Source organism: Microcaecilia unicolor, chromosome 5 (assembly GCF_901765095.1).
Source record: "Microcaecilia unicolor chromosome 5, aMicUni1.1, whole genome shotgun sequence".
NCBI lineage: Eukaryota > Metazoa > Chordata > Amphibia > Gymnophiona > Siphonopidae > Microcaecilia > Microcaecilia unicolor.
This window is the reverse complement of record NC_044035.1, coordinates 310,230,414-310,250,191: the sequence shown is the minus strand read 5'-3', so window position 1 is coordinate 310,250,191 and position 19,778 is coordinate 310,230,414. Positions and strand designations below refer to the sequence as shown.

General features: G+C 42.9%; 1 protein-coding gene across 1 annotated transcript in view; it reads left to right on the top strand.

Annotated features, from left to right (window-relative positions):
- The window catches only part of LONP2 (lon peptidase 2, peroxisomal), a 205,345-nt gene that overhangs the window by 95,324 nt on the left and 90,243 nt on the right, over positions 1–19,778 (top strand). Inside the window, exons 9-11 of the mRNA XM_030204378.1 lie at positions 2,917–3,067; positions 7,825–7,951; positions 10,164–10,297. Of these exons, the coding sequence (XP_030060238.1) occupies positions 2,917–3,067; positions 7,825–7,951; positions 10,164–10,297 (412 nt within the window). The remainder of the gene's footprint in view (positions 1–2,916; positions 3,068–7,824; positions 7,952–10,163; positions 10,298–19,778) is intronic.

Below are 19,778 nucleotides of genomic sequence, written 5' to 3'. Positions count from 1 at the left end.
TAACCATTCACTCAGTGAATCACAGCTTATCAGCTAATCTTATCCTTCCCTTGCCTGTTAAGAATGAGGTGTACATATTAGTAGCTCAAATACCATTATGATCCTAATAATTTCTTTTAGTTCCCTCTTCCTAGGCTGCACCAGCTTTACAACAGTTTTCACAAGAGTCCCAGCTTGCATTACATTAAAATTCTTATTTTCCACTGAAACCTACACAGTTGTACGAGGATAACAATAAGAAAAAGTGGGATCAATCCAGAAATTTATGTAGTCAATAATTGAACAGACAGTCACTTAAAACAATTAAACAGATATCTAAATCATAATCACTTGTTTAACAACACATGTTTTTGGAACAAAGTCTTCACAGCTCTTCTAAATAACACATAATTTTTCTGTAGTCTAATTGAAGATGGCGTGCTCTTTGCTCCCTACCAGCATCAGTTACTTTTGTTTTTACAGATGCCTCAGACCAAGCATGGTAGATTCATTGTACAAAACATCTTTTCTCCAGACATAAGGTCACAATACTATAACATCGTAAGAACATGGGCCTCCCCTGGTTGTATATCATGAAGGAATAGCCTATTGGTTAGTGCAGTGGCCTAAAAACTACTGTAACTCCTTGTGACTCCGAGCAAGTCATTTAAAATTTCCCCAGGTACAAAATAAGTGCCTGGACATAATATATGAACCCCCTGGATTGTAACCAAAGAAAGGCGGTATATCAAATTCATCCTGTTTCCGGTCCTTTACTAAGATAAGTGCGATATTCCGTATTTAACCAGCTATGGGTAACTGCATAAAGATAGGACTGACTGTTATGTGGTCCTGTGTATTCGGTGAACCTGGCTGGTTAAGTGCTGAATATCGGCACTTAACTAGCCAAGTGCCAACTCTGCCCTCCAGAATGCTACTACTACTACTACTTATCATTTCTATAGCGCTACTAGACGTATGCAGTGCTGTACACTTGAACATGAAGAGACAGTCCCTGCTCCACAGAGCTTACAATCTAATTAGGACAGACAAACGAGATAAGGGAATATTAAAGTGAGGATGATAAAATAAGGGTTCTGAACAAGTGAATAAGGGTTAGGAGTTAAAAGCTGCATCAAAAAGGTGGGCTTTTAGCTTAGATTTGAAGACGGCCAGAGATGGAGCTTGACGTACCAGCTCAGGAAGTCTATTCCAGGCATAAGGTGCAACAAGATAAAAGGAACAGAGTCTGGAGTTAGCATTGGAGGAGAAGGGTGCAGATAAGAGAGATTTACCCAGTGAACGGAGTTCCCTGGGAGGAATGTAGGGAGAGATGAGAGTGAAGAGGTACTGAGGAGCTGCAGAGTGAATGCACTTATAGGTCAATAAGAGGAGTTTGAACTGTATACGGAAACGGATAGAAAGCCAGTGAAGTGACTTGAGGAGAGGGCTAATATGAGCATAATGACCCTGGCGGAATATTAGTCGTGCCCCCAAAATAGCCAGTTTTCAGTTTGGCACTAACTGGTTATTTTCAGCAGCACTAACTAGTTAAGCGACACTGAAAATTAACGGGTAGCCCCAAACAGGTGATTTAACCAGCCAGGAGCTGTGTATTTCCTACATGTTACTGTTTTAACCCATCCTGACAAAGCACACTGCTTTTTGTCAATCTCTGCTAGCCAATCTGTTGCTTACCAACTCAGTCCTGCTTGTTGATGAAAAAGGGTATTTTTCATGGGCAGCAGATTTAATAAGGCACTCAATCCCATCGATTCCCCCCCCCCCCCCCCCCCCCCCCCCCCGAGGGCTGTTTTCTTTATCAAACTTTTGACTTAACTAAGGAGCTGAGGAGACTTCTGTGTGCAAGAAGGGCTGTGCATGCTCAGAATTTTACACTATTCTGAGCTCTGGGAGAGCAGTTCGGTCTGGTCTGGTGGCATTAGATAAAGTCACCCACTTCTGTGCTTTTATCAATCCTGCTGTCTACTAAAAACATTTGTGAGGGTAAGCAACTTTGCTTTCATTCTACAGTAGCATGTCTATATACAAATATTAGAAAAATTCACACTCCACATGACTCTAAATTGGAAATGTTAGCTTTTGTGACGTCAGGCAGCAGTGTAACACGTGATCCTCTCTGTAACTATCTTTAGTCTATTTTGATCTCATTTGACACTAATACTGCTGTCATAGAATAATGGAATGTAACAGAAGGTGTTCAAAAATGTGATAAAGCAACAATGAAAGTAGCATTTGCATTGCCAAACAGGATAAGATTTCCTTTCAAAGATGATTGATAAAAATAATAAAGGTCTAGAAGAACTAATAAACCAGTGGTTAAAGTGCAATGTGAAAAACTTTGTGTTTGGTCAGCAGAATGAACAGCAAGTTAATAAATATTGAGTTCTTTTTCTTACATTTTGTATCGGTGGCGGTTCAAGTCTTATGACCGATAAATGTTTTCTGAAAAGAATTTAAATATATTCATTAATAGGAGTATCTGATTATAAAAGAAATTGATTTTAATAACACTATAAATAATATTTATAGTACAATATATTATTAAATAATATAGAGTACAGTACATTGAATAATAATTTGACAAGCTCAAAATGTTCACATTTGTTATGACTGTTCAAATAATTCTTGTAATAATTCTTCCTAGCTTCATTCGCTCTGCGGCAAATCAGTACCTCTCCTCTCTTAGCTCTCCCTACACTCCTCCCCAGTGCCTCCGTTCATTGTCTACCATTGTAGACAGTGTGATCATTCACAAGGACTGGGTGGTCCATCTGAATAATATAAGTATTCCTCGTTTCATTATGTTTATTTCTTTGTTGTTCTTGGACGTTCTGTTTTATAATGCAGGATATGATAAATCATGGTGTGCAGTTAGGAGCACAGTCAATAAGTCTGTTGTTTGTTCTCTTTCAGGTCTTGGATCCAGAACAAAATCACAGCTTCACAGATCACTACCTAAATGTAGCCTTTGACTTATCTCAAGTTCTCTTTATAGCCACAGCCAACACTACAGCTACCATTTCACCTGCCCTTCTAGACAGAATGGAGGTCATTCAGGTTCCAGGTAAATTAACATCAGGCTTATGTTTATTCTCTTGGCCAAGAAGACCTGAAAACATTTTTGGGCAGCATGGTATTGCAATCCTGACTACATTAAGAAGTGAAATTTCCTTTCTTAGGTGTAATTTGCTGCTTCTTCTATAGATTGGCTCTAAAAATGGGCAGCTATTTTTAAACAGCCTAATGAGTGGGGTTGGTAAATATTTTCGAATCATAAAAATGTCCAAAAAGCGGCAGATGGATGTTTTTCTTGGAAAAAACGTCCAAATCCTATTTTCAAAACACATTTTAAGACGTTTTTCTATGCAGTTCATCTGCAATACACCCCAATCACAAGGGGGTGTGTTGGGGCAGGATTTGGGCATTCCCAGAATTTGGATGTTTTTCTGCCATAAAGCGAAAACATCCAGGGCTAAAAGTTGGACATTTTGGCCTGGACCTGTTTCAATCATGACTAAGTCAAAAAAGGTGCCCTAAATGACCTCAGCATCCAAATGGCAGATGACATTTAATGTGATCAAGTGCAAAGTGATGCATGTAGGAAAGATGAACCCAAAGTGTAGCTACATGATGCATAATACATGCTAACATCTAGGTGCCCATACATTTCAAATTCTTGTTGACCTCCTTCCAGTCTGCTCTTTCACTTGCCAAACAAAACTGCTACATCTATTTGACAAACTCTCTTGGCTCCAAACCTTGCTATCTCTTTGCCATGCTGAACTCTGCTCAAAGCACCTTCACCTCCACTCCCTCCCCAGACTATAGCTGAGTACTTCCATGGAAAGATTCACAAGAGTAACCTTGAGTTCTCAACCAAGTCACCTCCACCTCTCCGTCAACCTTCCTTCAACCCCTGCCACCTTCTCTTCCTTTTCTGAAATCACTGAAGCGGAAACTGCATGTTTTCTTTCCTCCTCCAAACTCACTACCTGTTCCTCTGATCCTATTCCCACCCATCTACTCAGCACAATCTCTCTTACTGTCATCCCTTCTCTCTCTCCCATATCCTCAATCTTTCACTTTCCACTGCAACTGTTCTTGATGCCTTCCCACAAGCTGTAGTGACACCACTCCTGAAACAGCCTTCATTGGACCCTACCTGCCCTTCCAACTATCACCCCATCTCCCTGCTCCCTTTCATATCCAAGCTAGTTGAACTTGCTGTTCACCGCCGTTGTCTTGACTTCCTTTCATCTCAATGATCCACGTCAATCCTGCTTTAGCCCTCTTCATTCAACTGAAACAGCCCTTGCTAAAGTCTCCAGTGACCTGTTCCTGGCCAGATCCAAAGACCTCTATTCTATACTTATCCTTAACAATCTAGCGTTTGCTTTTGGCACTCTTACTTGGATTTTGGGGCTCTGTCCTTCCTTGGTTTTCTTCTTATCTCTCCTATCGCTCTTTTAGTGTATGCTCTGGTGGAGCCTCTCCATTGCTATCGCACCATCAGTTGGTGTACCTCAGGGCTTTTTCTTGGGGCCTCTTCTTTTCTCCATCTGTTCTTATTCCCTTGGTGCTCTGATCTCCTCCCATGCTCAATAGTTCTTACTTATAGAAAAACATAATGAGATTTCTGATGTAAAATCTACTCTTATCTCTCAGGTGCAGTCTTTTGAATTATGCAATGTTTCTCAAGCTGTTGATCTTTGGTGTTCTGCTCTTCATAAATCCTTGGATATATTGCTCCTCTTGAAATAAATGTGGTTAGGAGATCTCAGAACGCTCTTTGGTTTACCGTAGAATTGAAAGACCAGAAGTATGAGTTGAGGAAGTCTGAGTATCACTGGAGGAAATATCCATCTAGAGTTGCATTGGAATAGTATAATCTTAAACTCCAGTGTTACAATACTAGGGTATTGGAAGTTAAAAAGGAGTATTTTAAAAAAAGTTATTGAATCTGCTGTGAATCAGTCTAAGGAATTGTACTATGTGGTATCTAAATTGGTAGCTGCTGGGAAACCCAATGTATTGTGTGATTCATCCCTGAGTAATCAGATTTCGCCGTGGGTTTCTCAGAAAAAGTAGCATGAATAGTCATACAGTTTGATCAAAATATACTCCCAGTTGAATCGCAACTAAGTAATTTTCAATCTGTTTCTGTTTCGCAGATGCTTTTGTGTTTCTCACGTGAGCAATTCTTACTGTTCACTTGATCACCTCTCCATACCAGAAATAATCCAGGCTGATGTCTCAGCCTGACTGTCTGACATTGTTGCCTGAGTGTCTCCCTGCCATCTGAAACTAAACATTCCCAAGTCTGAGCTTCTTATCTTTCCCTTTAAATCCACCTCTCCTCTTCCCCTATTCTCTATCTCTGCTCATCAGCTCTCATCCTCCCTGTCTCATCAGCTTGTAACCTTGGGGTCACCTTTGACTCTTTCTTCACAAATCCAGCAGACTGTTGTTTCTTTCTCTATATCACCAAAATTTGTCCCTTCCTTTCAGAACACACTACCAAAACCCTTATCCACGCTTAGATTACCACAACTTACTTCTCACAGCTCTCCCACTAAACCACCTCTCTCTTCCCTTCAATCCATTCAAAATTCTGCTGCACGACTTATATTCCTCCAGCATCGCTGCACTCACATTAGCCCTCTCCTCAAGTCATTTCATTGGCTTCCTATCCATTTCCACATACAGTTCAAACTTCTCTTATTGACTTATAAGTGCATTCACTCTGCAGTTCCTCCGTACCTCTCCGCTCTTTTCTCTCCCTACACTCCTCCCCGGGAACTCCGTTCATTGGGCAAATCTGTCTTATCTGTACCTTTCTTCTCAACTGCCAATTCCAGACTCCCATTCCTTTTATCCTGTTGCACCTTATGCCTGGCAGTACATCAAGCGCCCTCTCTGGCCTTATTCAAATCTAGGCTGAAAGCTCACCTTTTTGAAGCCGCTTTTAACTCCTAACTCATATTCACTTGTTCAGGGCCCATGTCTGTTTTATTTCCACTATAAGTAATTCCGTTATCCCTTATTTGTCCTGTTTGTTTGTCTGTCTTGATTGGACTGTAAGCTCGGACGAGCAGGGACTCTTTTACATGTTTAGTGTACAGCGCTGCATACGTCTAGCGCTAGAGAAGTGAAAAGTAGTAGTAATAGTATTTGCAGCCACTACAAGTTCTTTTTGTGTATAGACTGTATGTGGAGCCAGACATTTATGTATAATTCTGTATTCAGCAATGCTGACTACATGTGTGGAGGGTAATTCTAAAACAGGGGTGCCTAAATTTAGGCATATCCAATTATTTATAGTAGCATAGTAGATGACGGCAGAAAAAGACCTGCACGGTCCATCCAGTCTGCCCAACAAGATAAACTCATATGTGTATACCTTACCTTGATTTGTACCTGCCTTTTTCAGGGCACAGACCGTACAAGTCTGCCCAGCAGTATTTCCCGCCTCCCAACCACCAGTCCCGCCTCCCATCTCCGGCTCTGGCACAGACCGTATAAGTCTGCCCTCCACTATCCTCGCCTCCCAACTACCAACCTCTCTTCCCCCACCTGCTCCGCCACCCAATTTTGGCTAAGCTTCTGAGGATCCATTCCTACTGCACAGGATTCCTTTATGCACATCCCACGCATCCCAATTTTTAAAGAGAAAAGGTTTCTCTTTAAAAATGTATGCGTGTTCTTAGTGCCTGTTTCATTATGCCCTCCTTATAGGTTACCCCTGTACTGCCATTTCAGTATGGGTGTAAATTTGAAACATCTAAATTAGATATTTCAAATTATTTCTGGGGCATCCTTCTGAATATCTGCTCCAAGTAAACTTACCTGCATATCTGAAGAGTAGTTTTATAAAATCCTGTTTCTGATTGTAAAACACTGCTTTACCCACCAAAATTCTTTTGGAAAAAAGAAACTCTTCTTATGTTTATTTTGGCTTTGACAGCAGTGGAATGTCTGGGGGGGGGGGGGGGGCTTTTTTTTTTATTTTTTAGTTAAGAATGAATTTCCTCATTTTTAAAAATTCAATATAATTTTAGTTTAATTTTTACAGTGTATTGATTTTTAAGCACTTAGAATATTTTTTGTAACTTTTTTTGTGAGTTTTATATTTTTTATATTTGAGTCTCCCTGTTCTGTGGTTATATATTGTTTTCTTCAACTTCGTTCCTTAAAGGATAGTCTGAATACAAGTTTTACATTATAAAAACAAAATAAATATGTTAGGGACTCGTGGAAGATGTCTAGAAGTTAAATTACTGATGAATGGCTTTTCTACTAAAGAGTAATTAACAGAAGATATAAGTAGATACTAACATACCTCCCCAAATGTGTTTCACAGTACTAATGATGGGATAGAAAGAAACTGTCTCAGGAAGACAAAAGCTAAACTATGATTTAGAAGCTGTTTATGATAGTGTTCTTTGTTGTAAATAACATTTCTTTAAGCGGATGCCTTCTTTTGAAGGAAAAGGTTTCTTTTAAAAAAAAAAAAATACATCTATTACTGATAGTGCAACCAACCATAGCAGTGCCTGGGAATACTGATTGGTAGTCTTGTTGAAAGCTGTTATTTTCTTCTTGCTAATTTTACACAAACTCAGCTGTAGGTATTTGTATTGGCGAATGCATATATGCATGTCTGCCCTGTTTGAAAGAAGTCTGAAATGAACTATTTAAAAAAAAAGGTTTTGTGGTCAGCTTAGTCCATCTAGTTGCCCCTTCATTTAATGAGCATTTTTTTTTTTTTTTTGGTATTACGGGGACCAAAAAGGCAAATAACATTGCTTTTCCTTTCTTAAGGCTACATTCAAGAAGAGAAGCTAGAAATTGCACACAGACACTTGATCCCTAAGCAGCTGGAACAGCATGGACTCACTCCCCAGCAGATTCAAATTCCACAGGAAACAACATTACAGATCATTAACAGGTAATTCAAAGTAAGGCCCTTAACTTACCAGAAATAATCACTGATGGTCAAAGCAGAAAGCTCCACATCCTGATGACTCCCTACCCCCGACATAATAAAATAAATCCCTGGTAGTCTACTAACCCTGCAACCTGACATAAAAAAAAAAAAAAATAAATGCAAATACATGACCCTTACCCTCATTTTGAATGATGGCATCATTCCCACCTTTTTGACTTTTCGAAGTGGATGGGGAGGGTCCGGGTGATTTGGATGATTACCAGGGCTTTATTTATTTATTTATTTATTTATTTTTGGGGGGGGGGGGGGGGGGGGGTTGGGCTGCTAGACTACCAGGGATTTATTTTTTTGTTGGGGGAAGGAGGTAGGTTTTTATGGGGGGGGAGGGGGGGCAGGGGGTCATTAAACTACCAGGGATTTTTGAAATTTCTGTGGTGTTGGAGGGGATGAATACAAACTCAGTGGCCTTTTTTTTTTTTTTTTAATTTATGTCAACTAACTGTTCTGTACCTCCTCAGACCTGGTGGGAAATTTGCATTGTGCTTGCTTTAAAATCTTCTGTGTGCTTCTCTTCATTGTGGCCTCATTGCCGTACATTTTAATATACTGTGTGCCAGTGACTACTGTGCAAGTTAACATCTGCGTTGAATCCCTTTCTGCATCTTGCAACCAGTAATTTGCATGTAAACCTCTTGGTAACCATGTGCTTCTGCCCATGGTAGTATCTGCAGTGGCCCCTGAAAGAGTACTCGATTTCTGAATGGAATGTGGCAGCAGACTGCACCAGGCTTTTGTACACTAGGCTTTTGTGTATGAAACACCGGCGGGATTCCATGCATTTGCACCCAAAATTTCAGCAGATCTTGTCATGCTTTAATGTTGTGATTTGGTTTAATGTTTGATTTGGTTTTATATATTTATTTATTTATCATCTAATCTGCTTAGAATAATAATTTGTTCCCCAGGATGGTCAAAATATAAATCATTGTATATAAATAAATAAATCTTGTCAGGTCAATGAACAGAACCAGGAGACTATGGGGCTCATTTTTGAAAGAGAAAAACATCCAAGAAGTGTCATAAAGCACCGTTTGGATGAACTTCTTCTTAAAATGTCAAAATCATTATTTTCGAAACCTACTTTGCAGATGTTTATCAATGCAATTCGTCTATAGTGCGTCCAAATCACATGGGGGTGTGTCAGAGGCGTTTCAAAGTCGGGATTAGGGCATGCCTAACCCTTGAACGTTTTACACCTATAATGGAACAAAACCAAAACGTCAAGGGCAAAAACTTCAACGTTTTGGTCTAGACCTATTTTTCTAATGAATAAGACACAAAAAGGTGCCCTAAATGACCAGATAACCACTGGAGAGATTCAGGGATTACCCCTCTTACTCCCCCAATGGTCACTGACCCCCACCCACCCCCCAAAAATGTGAATAAAAATAGTATTCACCAGCTTCTATGACTAGCATGCAGGTCCCTGGAGTAGTCTAGTGGTGGATGCAAAGCACTGTAAACAGGTGAACACAGGCCCATATCTCCCCTTACCTTACACTTGTGGTGGAAATTGTGAGACCTCCAAAACTCACTAAAAACTCACTGTACCCACATATAGGTGCTCCCTTCACTCATAAGGGCTATTTTAGTGGTGTACAGTTGGGGATAGTGACTTTTAGAGGGCTCAGCAGACAAGGTAAGGGAGCAACAGTCAGATGTGTACCTGGGAGCATTTATATGACCTCTAAAGCAATCTCCCCTAGTGTGCCACATTGCTCTCCTGGGATGTCTTGGGGACCAGTCTGCTAAAAATGTTAGCCCCTTCTACATCCCAATGGCTTGATTTTGTGCGCTTTTAACTTGAGTTTTTTTTTTTTCTTTTCGAAAATGGCCTAAAAAGATAAACACACAAAGCACAAAATCTTGTTCAAAACGATATTTTTGAAAAAAGATTGGCATTTTTCTTTTTTTGAACATGGTTACATTTGCTATTTGGATTTGGGACGTTAAGCACAAAACGTCCAAAGTCTGACTTAGATGTCATATCGGAAATGCCCTTCCGTGTCTTTTTTTTTTAAGGGGTGACTTTCTCTTCTCTTTTAGATGTTTTTTTTCTTGCTTGCAAAACAACTTTTTATTCCTTTGCCATTGGCCCTCCTCATAAAGCTGCTGTGCACAGGAATAGAATTCCTACTTCTTTTCTTACCAGATACACCAGGGAGGCAGGTGTGCGGTCATTGGAGCGAAAGTTTGGAGCTATTTGCAGAGCAGTGGCTGTGAAGGTAGCTGAAGGAGCACACAAAGAAAACAAGCTAGACTGTTCAGAGGCACCTGAAGGTGAAGGTTTGTATTCATACCACTCTCATATGCAGATGAAGGTTTTATAGTAACTCGTGTTGATTTGTAGAACATGTCTTAACATCCTGACTTGACTAATGGCTTATAGGACAATAATGTCTGTCAGTTATGTGGACATCAGTAATCTGTTTTGTAATTAATATTCACTTTCATCCTACAGGAACCTTTAATGAATGCATTAATTCCTGCTGCTTCTTTTTTATTTATTTTTTTTGTCTGGTATTGTTTTTGGTTTTTTTTACCATTTATTTGTGATTTTATTGAAATATCCACAATTACATAATACAACCTCGAGACCATCCACATCTTAGATTTGTAATAGAAAATATAACAAATGTCAACAGTTTAACTGGTTATTCCCCCCCTCTTTTATCTGCACCCATCCCTCCCCCCCCCCGCACCCCTCCCACAACCCCTCTAGCCCGAAGGTGATTATGAAGCATTTAATTCCTGCTTCTGTAGTTCCAAAAGGGCTAGTCATGCCCTCAGTATATCCAAGAGAGACAATTCTTTCTTTATGTCACCAATATTTTACATTTTTAGGTGATGTAATAAAAAATTACACACAAAGAATGCCTGATGGGTAGATCTTTTTCATCTGTGAGCTTATCTGAGCTGATAAGTGGGAGACAGTATTGTGTAGTCCTTTTGGGCTGCATGAGCTCTTTTCCTGGTTTCAAGGATAACTGAACTCTCTACCTGTTCCTAAGTTAGACCGAGCAGGTGAGGGAGACGCAGGACGGAAGGGTAAGAGCTCAAAGAAAGGAGATGCCTGAACGAGGGTTGGGGGGAGGTGAAGTGGACGAAATAATCAGTTTGGAAAAAGTGGGCAAATGGGAGAATGGGGAGGGAGAGGAGAGAAAGGAGATACTGGAACGGGGGAGGGGGCACTCATTTGCCTTACAGAATTTGCACTTAGCGCAAAATTTAGGTGCCTGACTTTAGGTGACCCATAATGCCTAACAGAATCTTTCATCCAGTTTGCGGCAAACACTGCCATATGAAAGTAGTTTTCCAGTTAGTATAATGAAAATATGACTTGAAATAGATAAATATTAAAAGATATTTTCTTATGCTTCTAATGCGTAGTCAGTGGTTCCCAAACCTGGTCCTGGAGCCAGTCAGGTTTTCATGATATCCACAATGAATATTCATGAGAGAAATTTGCACGCAGTGGAGGCAGTACATTTAGATCTCTCATATGGATATTCATTGTGGATATCCTGAAAACCACTGCAGAGCTGCTATTACAAAGCTTAAATGGCAATAGCAGAATAAGTCCTAACTAACATATGTACTACTACTACTTATCACTTCTATAGTGCTACAAGGCATACGCAGCGCTGTACACCATACACGAAAAGACAGTCCCTGCTCAAAAAGCTCACAATCTAAATAAGACAGGTAAACAGAACAATTAAGAGGTAAGAGAATTAAAGAGGTGGGGGTACAGGGCAAGTGAGTGGTGGTTAGGAGTTAAAAACAGTGTCAAAGAGATGGGCTTTTAGCCTGGACTTGAAAACGGCCAAAGACGGGGCTAGACGAACAGGCTCAGGAAGTCTTCCAGGCGTGAGGTGCAGCGAGATAAAAGGAACGGAGTCTGGAATTAACAGTAGAGGAGAAGGGGACAGACAAGAGAGATTTATCCACAGAACGGAGTACCCGAGGGGGGCGTAGGGAGAGACAAGAGTGGAGAGGTACTGGGGAGTGGTAGAGTGAATGCACTTATAGGTCAGTAAGAGAAGCTTGAATTGAATGCGGAAACGGATAGGGAGCCAGTGAAGTGACTTGAGGAGAGGGCTAATGTGAGCATAGCGACTCTGGCAGAAAATGAGTCACGTAGCAGAGTTTTGGACTGATTGAAGAGGAGAGAGATGGCTAAGTGGGAGGCCGGTGAAAAGCAGGATGTAAAGGTGATAAGAGTGTGGATAAGGGTTCTGGTAGAGTGCTCAGAGAGGAAGGGACGGATTTTGCTGATGTTATAGAGAAAGAATTGACAGGTTTTGGCAATCTGCTGAATTTGAGCAGAGAAGGGGAGAGAGGAGTCGAAGATGACCCCAAGGTTACGAACTGATGAGACAGGGAGAATGAGAGTGCCATCCACAGAATTAGAGAAAGGGGGGAAAGGAGAGGTGGGTTTAGGGGGAAAGATGAGAAGCTCGTTTTTGGCCATGTTAAGTTTCAGATGACGTTGAGACATCCAGGCAGCGATATCAGATAGGCAGGCTGATACATTGGTCTGGATGCTAGTTGAGATATCGGGGGTAGCGAGGTAGATCTGGGAGTCATCAGCATACAGATGGTATTGAAAGCCATCAGAGAGCCAAGGGAAGAAGTGTAGATGGAGAACAGGAGAGGACCGAGAACAGAACCTTGAGGTACACCGATTGGTAGTGGGATAGAAGTGGATCCACCAGAGTGTACACTAAAGGTGCGAAGCGAGAGGTAGTAGGAGAACCAGGAAAGAACAGAACCCTGGAATCCAAGTGAAGACAGCGTAACAAGGAGTAGGCTGTGATCAACAGTGTCAAAAGCGGCGGATAGATTGAGAAGGATGAGGATAGAATAGAGACCTTTGGATTTGGCCAGAAACAGGGTGTTGGAAACTAAGCTTTTTCCATAGATCCACAACGGGTAAACCTACCAGTACCTCTACTCACTTTACAAACTTCTGGTCCTGTGGGGTAAGATTAGGGGACCCTTCTACTAAAGTGCATTATGGTTTTGGGGGGGGGCTTAATGCACCATTATGTGGAATTTTTATGTGCCGCAAGCTCAAAACTAATGCTGCATCAAGAATGGGAACTGGTACTATTTTTTTTATTGCAGGTCATGCATTAATATTCAGAATAAAACCGTTCTCTTAAATCAGCTGGTATAAAAATGAGATGGAATTACTGAAGGATGCACAATTCTGCCAAATGATGGCATGTTTCTTTCAGTAAGACACAGTGAGTGATAGAACATCTTATTAAATAACTTCCTTATATGCTGTATATTTGTATCTACAATAGATATGTATTTTTCATGTTCGAAATCAGGGGCATAGCCAGACCTCAAAGTGGGGGAGGGGGGACCATAGCCCAAAGTTGGGAGGCACATTTTGACCCACCCCCCACCCCCCCGTCGCTGCCAAAACGCTATATAGCGTTAACTGAAGTGTTTCTCCAACACTGTTCTCCTTACGTTGCCTGCCCTTCTTCCCCTCATGTTGCACATGCTTGATTTTAAATGAAACTGAGCATGCGTGAAGTGTCGTGCATTCTCAGTTTTACTAAAGCTTTAATAATGCTTTTTTTGAACTATGGATAAAATGGTACGTATCTGAGGTGTTTGGTAATAGCTGTCCAAGAGGCAAGGGCTGTGTAGCGAAGGGCCCTGTTTACTGAGCTGCGGTAAGGGCACACTAACATTTTTAGCACATGCTAAAGACACCAATGTATTCCTATGGGTATCTCTAGTGTTTAGTGTGCGCTAAAACGCTATTGTGCCTTAGTGCTAAAACTGAACATGCACGTGACGAGAGAGAAGCGGGGCAAGCAATGTAAGGAGAGCAGCGCTGGAGAAACGCTTCAGCTGGTGGGGGTTGGGGCCCCGCGCCAGCCAAACCGTGCCCCCACCCCCCCACCCCGTAGCTGTGCCACCGGTTCAAGTAACAGACCAAAAACCTCACCTCTTGGTTTAATGGGACAGAGTCAGCATGGGTTCATTCTTTCAACCCCCCTCTCATACAGTACCTGCTTCTTCCTTCAACTGCACTCCCCCCCCCCCCCCCCACCCGATCCAGTGCCTGCTTCCTTCAACCCACCTACCAGAGTCCAGCACTGCTTTCTGTTCTCCCTCCCTTACCCCAGACCGTCACACCTCCTTCGTCTAGCGGCCCCTGCGGCATATAATGCGCTGTTTCCTGAGCTGGCATCTGATCCTTACCTCTGCGTGTCCCACCCCTCTTGATACAACTTCCTATTTCCGCAAGGGCAGGACAAGCAGAGGGAAGGATCCGACGCCATCTCTGGCAGCAGCGTGTTATACGCTGCAGGAGCCACTCAACGAAGGAGATTTGACAGTCTGGTGGTGGGGAGAGAACAGAAAGCAGTACACTGTTTTAGAATACGCTCCCCAGTACCTCTCCACTCTTGTCTCTCCTCCCTACACCCCCCCTCGGGTACTCCGTTCTGTTGATAAATCTCTCTTATCTGTCCCCTTCTCATCTACTGCTAATTCCAGACTCTGTTCCTTTTATCTTGCTGCATCTCACGCCTGGAATAAACTTCCCGAGCCTGTACGTCTAGCCACCCTCTTTGGCTGTTTTCAAGTCCAAATTTTTTACCACTGCTTTTGACTCCTAACCACTGCTCCCTTGCCCTGTTTTTTTGATCCTCACCTCTTTATTCCCTTACCCTTAATTGTTCTGTCTGTCTGCCTGTCTTATCTAGATTGTAAGCTCTTTGAGCAGGGACTGTCTTTTTTTTTGTGTATGTTGTACAGCGCTGCGTATGCCTTGTAGCGCTATAGAAATGATAAGTAGTAGTAGTGTTGCACTTGGGCAGGTAGGAGTGCCGGTTCCACAATGGGAAGGGGAGAAAGTCAATACTGCAAATTAAAAAAAAAAAATCCTTGATTGATGGGGCATCAGAGTAGGTGTCGTTTTCTTTAAAATCCATTTGGGGGAGCAATTGCTTCCCCTGCAGCCCTTTTCCCCCCAGCTACTCCTCTGGTCTGACCCAGTATGGCTATTCTTATGTTCTCCCTCCAAATCAGTGGCTCAAGGCAGCGCTGTTAGTCTGCCAAAGCTTTTAGTAACTTTTTTTTCCCAGACTTATCAAGACTTTTTATTTTGCAAGAAGTGATTTACTGCTCACAGCAACCTGGCCACATGTGCACCTGTTACTAATAATTTCTGCGTGTACTTTTCTACAATGTTTTCAGGTCACTGAAATGAATAGAACTGCAACCTAAGCCTGTACCAGGAAGTATATTGTTGCTTCATGGTTACACATGAAGACAGCTTGCAAAAATAATTTTGTTTTCACACCAGCATTTTCAACCTGCCTTGTTTTGCTGATCTGTAGAAAGCCAATAGAGGCAAGCTAGGGCAGGGGTGAAAGAGAGATGGTGAACAAATAAGGGGTAGTGGCCAAGGGGCAGACAGAGAGGTGATGGGTGCAATGGAATGTTGATTTGGGGGTATTTGCTTAAAAGTTTGAAACTGGTGGGTGGGAAATTGTATCGTGTGTGGTGGTGGGAGCGAAGGGTATATGCTTCTTAAAGAGTAGTAGTTAGAGTATATGAGGGGTGGGTGTAGGGCATGAAGCTCAATGGAGCCTAAGTATGGTGGAATGAACAGTTCATTCTACATATGCAGACACACATAAACAGCTTCTACTATTATATATATATATATATATATATATATATATAAATATATATGTATATGTATATATATGTATATGTATATATGTATATGAGATATACAAGCACTTTATGGATTTTAGTATCCCATCTGCGGTCTGTTTATATTTTTGCTTACCATAAGTCTATATAATTATTAAAAATCATATTAAAGCATTGCATATTATTGGTCACATACAGCAATATAGTGTGCAGTCACAACGCATATACAGGGTGAGGCAAAAAAACGTAACCCCCCCCCCCCCCCCTAGAATGTTTTGCCATTTTCTCAGCAACCGCTTTGAATTTTAATGAAAATTTTTATGTACTTATTTAACAATCATACATATGTATTACTATTAAGCAACATCTAATTATCTTAAGCTATGTTGATGTTACTGACATTTTAGTGTTACTGTCTAGCGATTTTTGCACGTTAAAAATGTTCGAGCTAAAACACAGTAAAATAACGTTGTTCAAATTATACAATAACAGTGTGTCAAAATTTCACCATCACTGTGAATGCTCCAAGTGTCCACCCCCAGCTTTAACACAGGCTATCAATCACTTTGGGAAGTTCTGTTTTGTGTATCGTTGGCAGGCTGTCCCAGATCATCTGTAGCACGTTCTTGAGTTCGGCAATTGTTTGTGGCTTTTGATTGGAGCTTGTGGTAGGCCTCCAACATTGCTCCCCAGACAGAAGTCTATGTCACTGCGATGACATTAACAGTAAGCTGATACCCCAATTTTTTTTCCAAATAATTGTAGTTTTACAGTGCAAACATTTTTGAATGTGCAAAAATCACTAGGTGGTCATGCTAAAAACTCTGTAACTTCACCGTGTTTGAATATAATCTCATTCCCCTTATCACATAACCATAGATGGTAACAAGAAATAAAGCTGCAAAATTTCACTTTGAAATTACAAGCGGTTGCTGAGGAAAAAACTTTCGGGGTTACTTTTTTTTTTTTCTTTTCTTTTTTTTTTTTTTGCCTCACCCTGTATATGTTGGTAGACTGCACAAGAAATAAAAGTTCAGTGTAATGATTTTCATACAGTGAGGCATCTTGCTTATCCATTACAAATATTAAATTCAAGAAACTGAAGATAGTTAATGGCAAAAAAAGCTTAAGATCCATGTGTAGCAGTTTACATAACAACTAATAAAGCCAATAGAGCAAGAAAACAAGGCAGAGTGATTAATATAACAAAACACCGTGTAACAGTCATAAACAATGACAGAAAACAAAACAACATTTCCAACATAATGCAAAAAAGCCATATCATTGACCAGATAGAAAACGTGCATTTTCTGGGGCTCCTCTAAAGTTAGTGGTGAAGAGCCAATTTAATTGGTGCCAAAGGCTTTAGAAAACAGCCAAGCTTTAATAATGCTTTTTTTAAACTATGGATAAAACGGTACGTATCTGAGGTGTTTGGTAATAGCTGTCCAAGAAGCAAGGGCTGTGTAGCTAAGGGCCCTGTTTACTATTTATTTATTGTACTTGATTCACCAACAATGGGCAAAGAGACTTCTATGCGGTTTATATAAATAAAAAAGAAAACTTGGGACAGAAGGTGGAGGGAAGGAGGAAAGAGGTGGGAGATAGGGCTTACATAACTGGGAGTCCAAAATCCTCAGAGAAGAGGTAGGCCTTCAGGTGCTTTTTGAATGCAGCAAGAGAGGGTTGGTTCTTAATATGGAGTGGTAGTGAACTCCAAAGCTGGAGTCCTACACAGGTTGCCAGATACAACTCTGGACATTTTGTTGGGGCACACTGGATGGACCATGCAGGGTCTTGAGTGGAGGAGTAGCCTAGTGGTTAGTGCAGCGGACTTTGATCCTGGGGAACTGGGTTCGATTCCCTCTGCAGCTCCTTGTGACTGTGGGCAAGTCACTTAACCCTCCATTGCCCCAGGTACAAAATAAGTACCTGTATATATGTAAACCACTTTGAATGTAGTTGCAAAATACCACAGAAAGGCGGTATATCAAGTCCCATTTCCCCTTTATCTGCTGACATTTACTATGTTACTATGTAAGAAAATTTGCCACTATCCTAGGTGTCCAGAATATATTCCACCGTGTTAGCACTGGTATCTTAAATTTCAATCACATGGCCACTGGAAAAACAGTACTGATCTATCAGAAAGGGTGTAATGATTATATTTATGCAATATATAAGTTCAATGACTATATTCTGGATAGATTACAGACAAGCATTTTAGGCCAGACAGAAACATATGATAGTCTGTCTGATTCAGAATCGGCATGTATAAGATTTTGGATGTATTCCATCTCTAGCATGTGCCTGATCAAATTAGCATTGCAATTTCAAATTGCAAGCAAGGGTAGGAGTGTTTCTCCGAGGACAAGCAGGCTGCTTGTTCTCACGACTGGGTGACATCCGCGGCAGCCCCCACCAACCGGAAGAAGCTTCGCGGGCGGTCCGCACGCAGGGCACGCCCACCGCGCATGCGCGGCCGTCTTCCCGCCCGTGCGCGACCGTTCCCGCTAGTCTTTTCTTTTCCGCGCCTGGAGAGAGTCGTGCGACTGCCGCTCTCTCTTAGTCAGCCCCGGAAAACCGTCGCGTTGTTCGTGAATTCGTTTATTTTTTGTTTCTGTTGCCGCGCGCTCCAGTTTTTTCCTTTTTCATTTAAAAAAAAAAAAGAGAGCACGCGCTTTATTTTCCCTCGTTTCTAGCGGGGGCATCGCGTTGCGGCCTTGTGGCTGCGCGGTCGATTTGTTTTTCGAGGTGTGATTTTACCGCCACCATCGACGACTTTAACTTCGCCGACGCGATTTTTCCGTCGATGTCCTCGAAGGTCCCGAGTGGATTTAAGAAGTGTGGTCGGTGCGGCCGGCCTATCTCGCAGACCGAAACCTACGCTTGGTGCCTCCAGTGCCTCGGGCCGGAGCACAATATCAAGTCGTGTTCTTTGTGTCTTGGTCTCCGGAAATGGACTCAGGTTGCGAGGCAAGTTCTTCGGGACCGTCTTTTTGGAACTTGCGCCGGCCCCTCGACGTCGACCTCGACAGCATCGGTATCGACGGCCGGTTCTTCGGTACCGGTATCGATGCCCGCGAAATCGGCACCGATGGCATCGACCCCAGGAGCACAGGTCCCGTCGGCCCGCCGGTCCTCCGGTCCTCCGGTGAGGGTAGGGGTGAGAGGCCGCGTGGGCAATCGGCCCCGGTCACTCCCTCGGCCCATGGCCCTCGGGACCGAACCCTGTCTGACCCGGTTCCTCGAGACCGAGGGGGATCGACCTCCTCCTCCTCCATTCCACCTGGCACCGATGACGGGCACCGCAAGAAATCTAAGAAGCACCGTCATCGGTCGCCTTCGATGCATCCGGCTCTCGGTACCGGCGGCGAGGAGTCGACGCCGAAGCGTCCGCGTCGAGAGGAGAGATCCCCTTCAGTAGTGGAGGTACCGACGCGTCAGGGTCCCAGCACTTCGGTGCAGTCTCCTGGACCTGAGCAGCTTCCGGCACCGGCACCTCTACCGGCCCCCCCGTCTTTCCCGGCAGCGGGCCTGGACGAGTGCCTCCGAGCCATCCTTCCGGGGATCCTGGAAGGGCTGATGCGCCAGGCTGTGCCGGCGCCGGGGGTGCTTGCGCCCTCGGCGCCGTTGACTGTGGCGCCGGCGAGCTCTAGCCCGGTGCCGAGGCCGTCGACACCGCCGCCACTTGCGGCGCCGGTCTCGACCGCCACGCAGGTGGAGTCCCCGTCGACGTAGATGGAGGGAGCTTTGTCCCCGCCGGCGCGGGAGTCCACCGCTCGACGACACCGAGGCCTCGGTGCCTCGACGTCGAGCCGGGCCCGGTTAAGGACTCAGCTACATGAGCTTATGTCCGATACCGAGGAAGAGGCCTCGTGGGGGGAAGAGGAAGACCCCAGATATTTCTCCTCAGAGGAGTCTGCGGGTCTTCCCTCGGACCCCACGCCTTCACCAGAGAGGAAGCTCTCGCCTCCTGAGAGCCTCTCCTTTGCCTCCTTTGTAAGGGATATGTCTATTTGCATTCCCTTCCCCGTGGTCTCTGTGGATGAGCCGAGGGCTGAGATGCTCG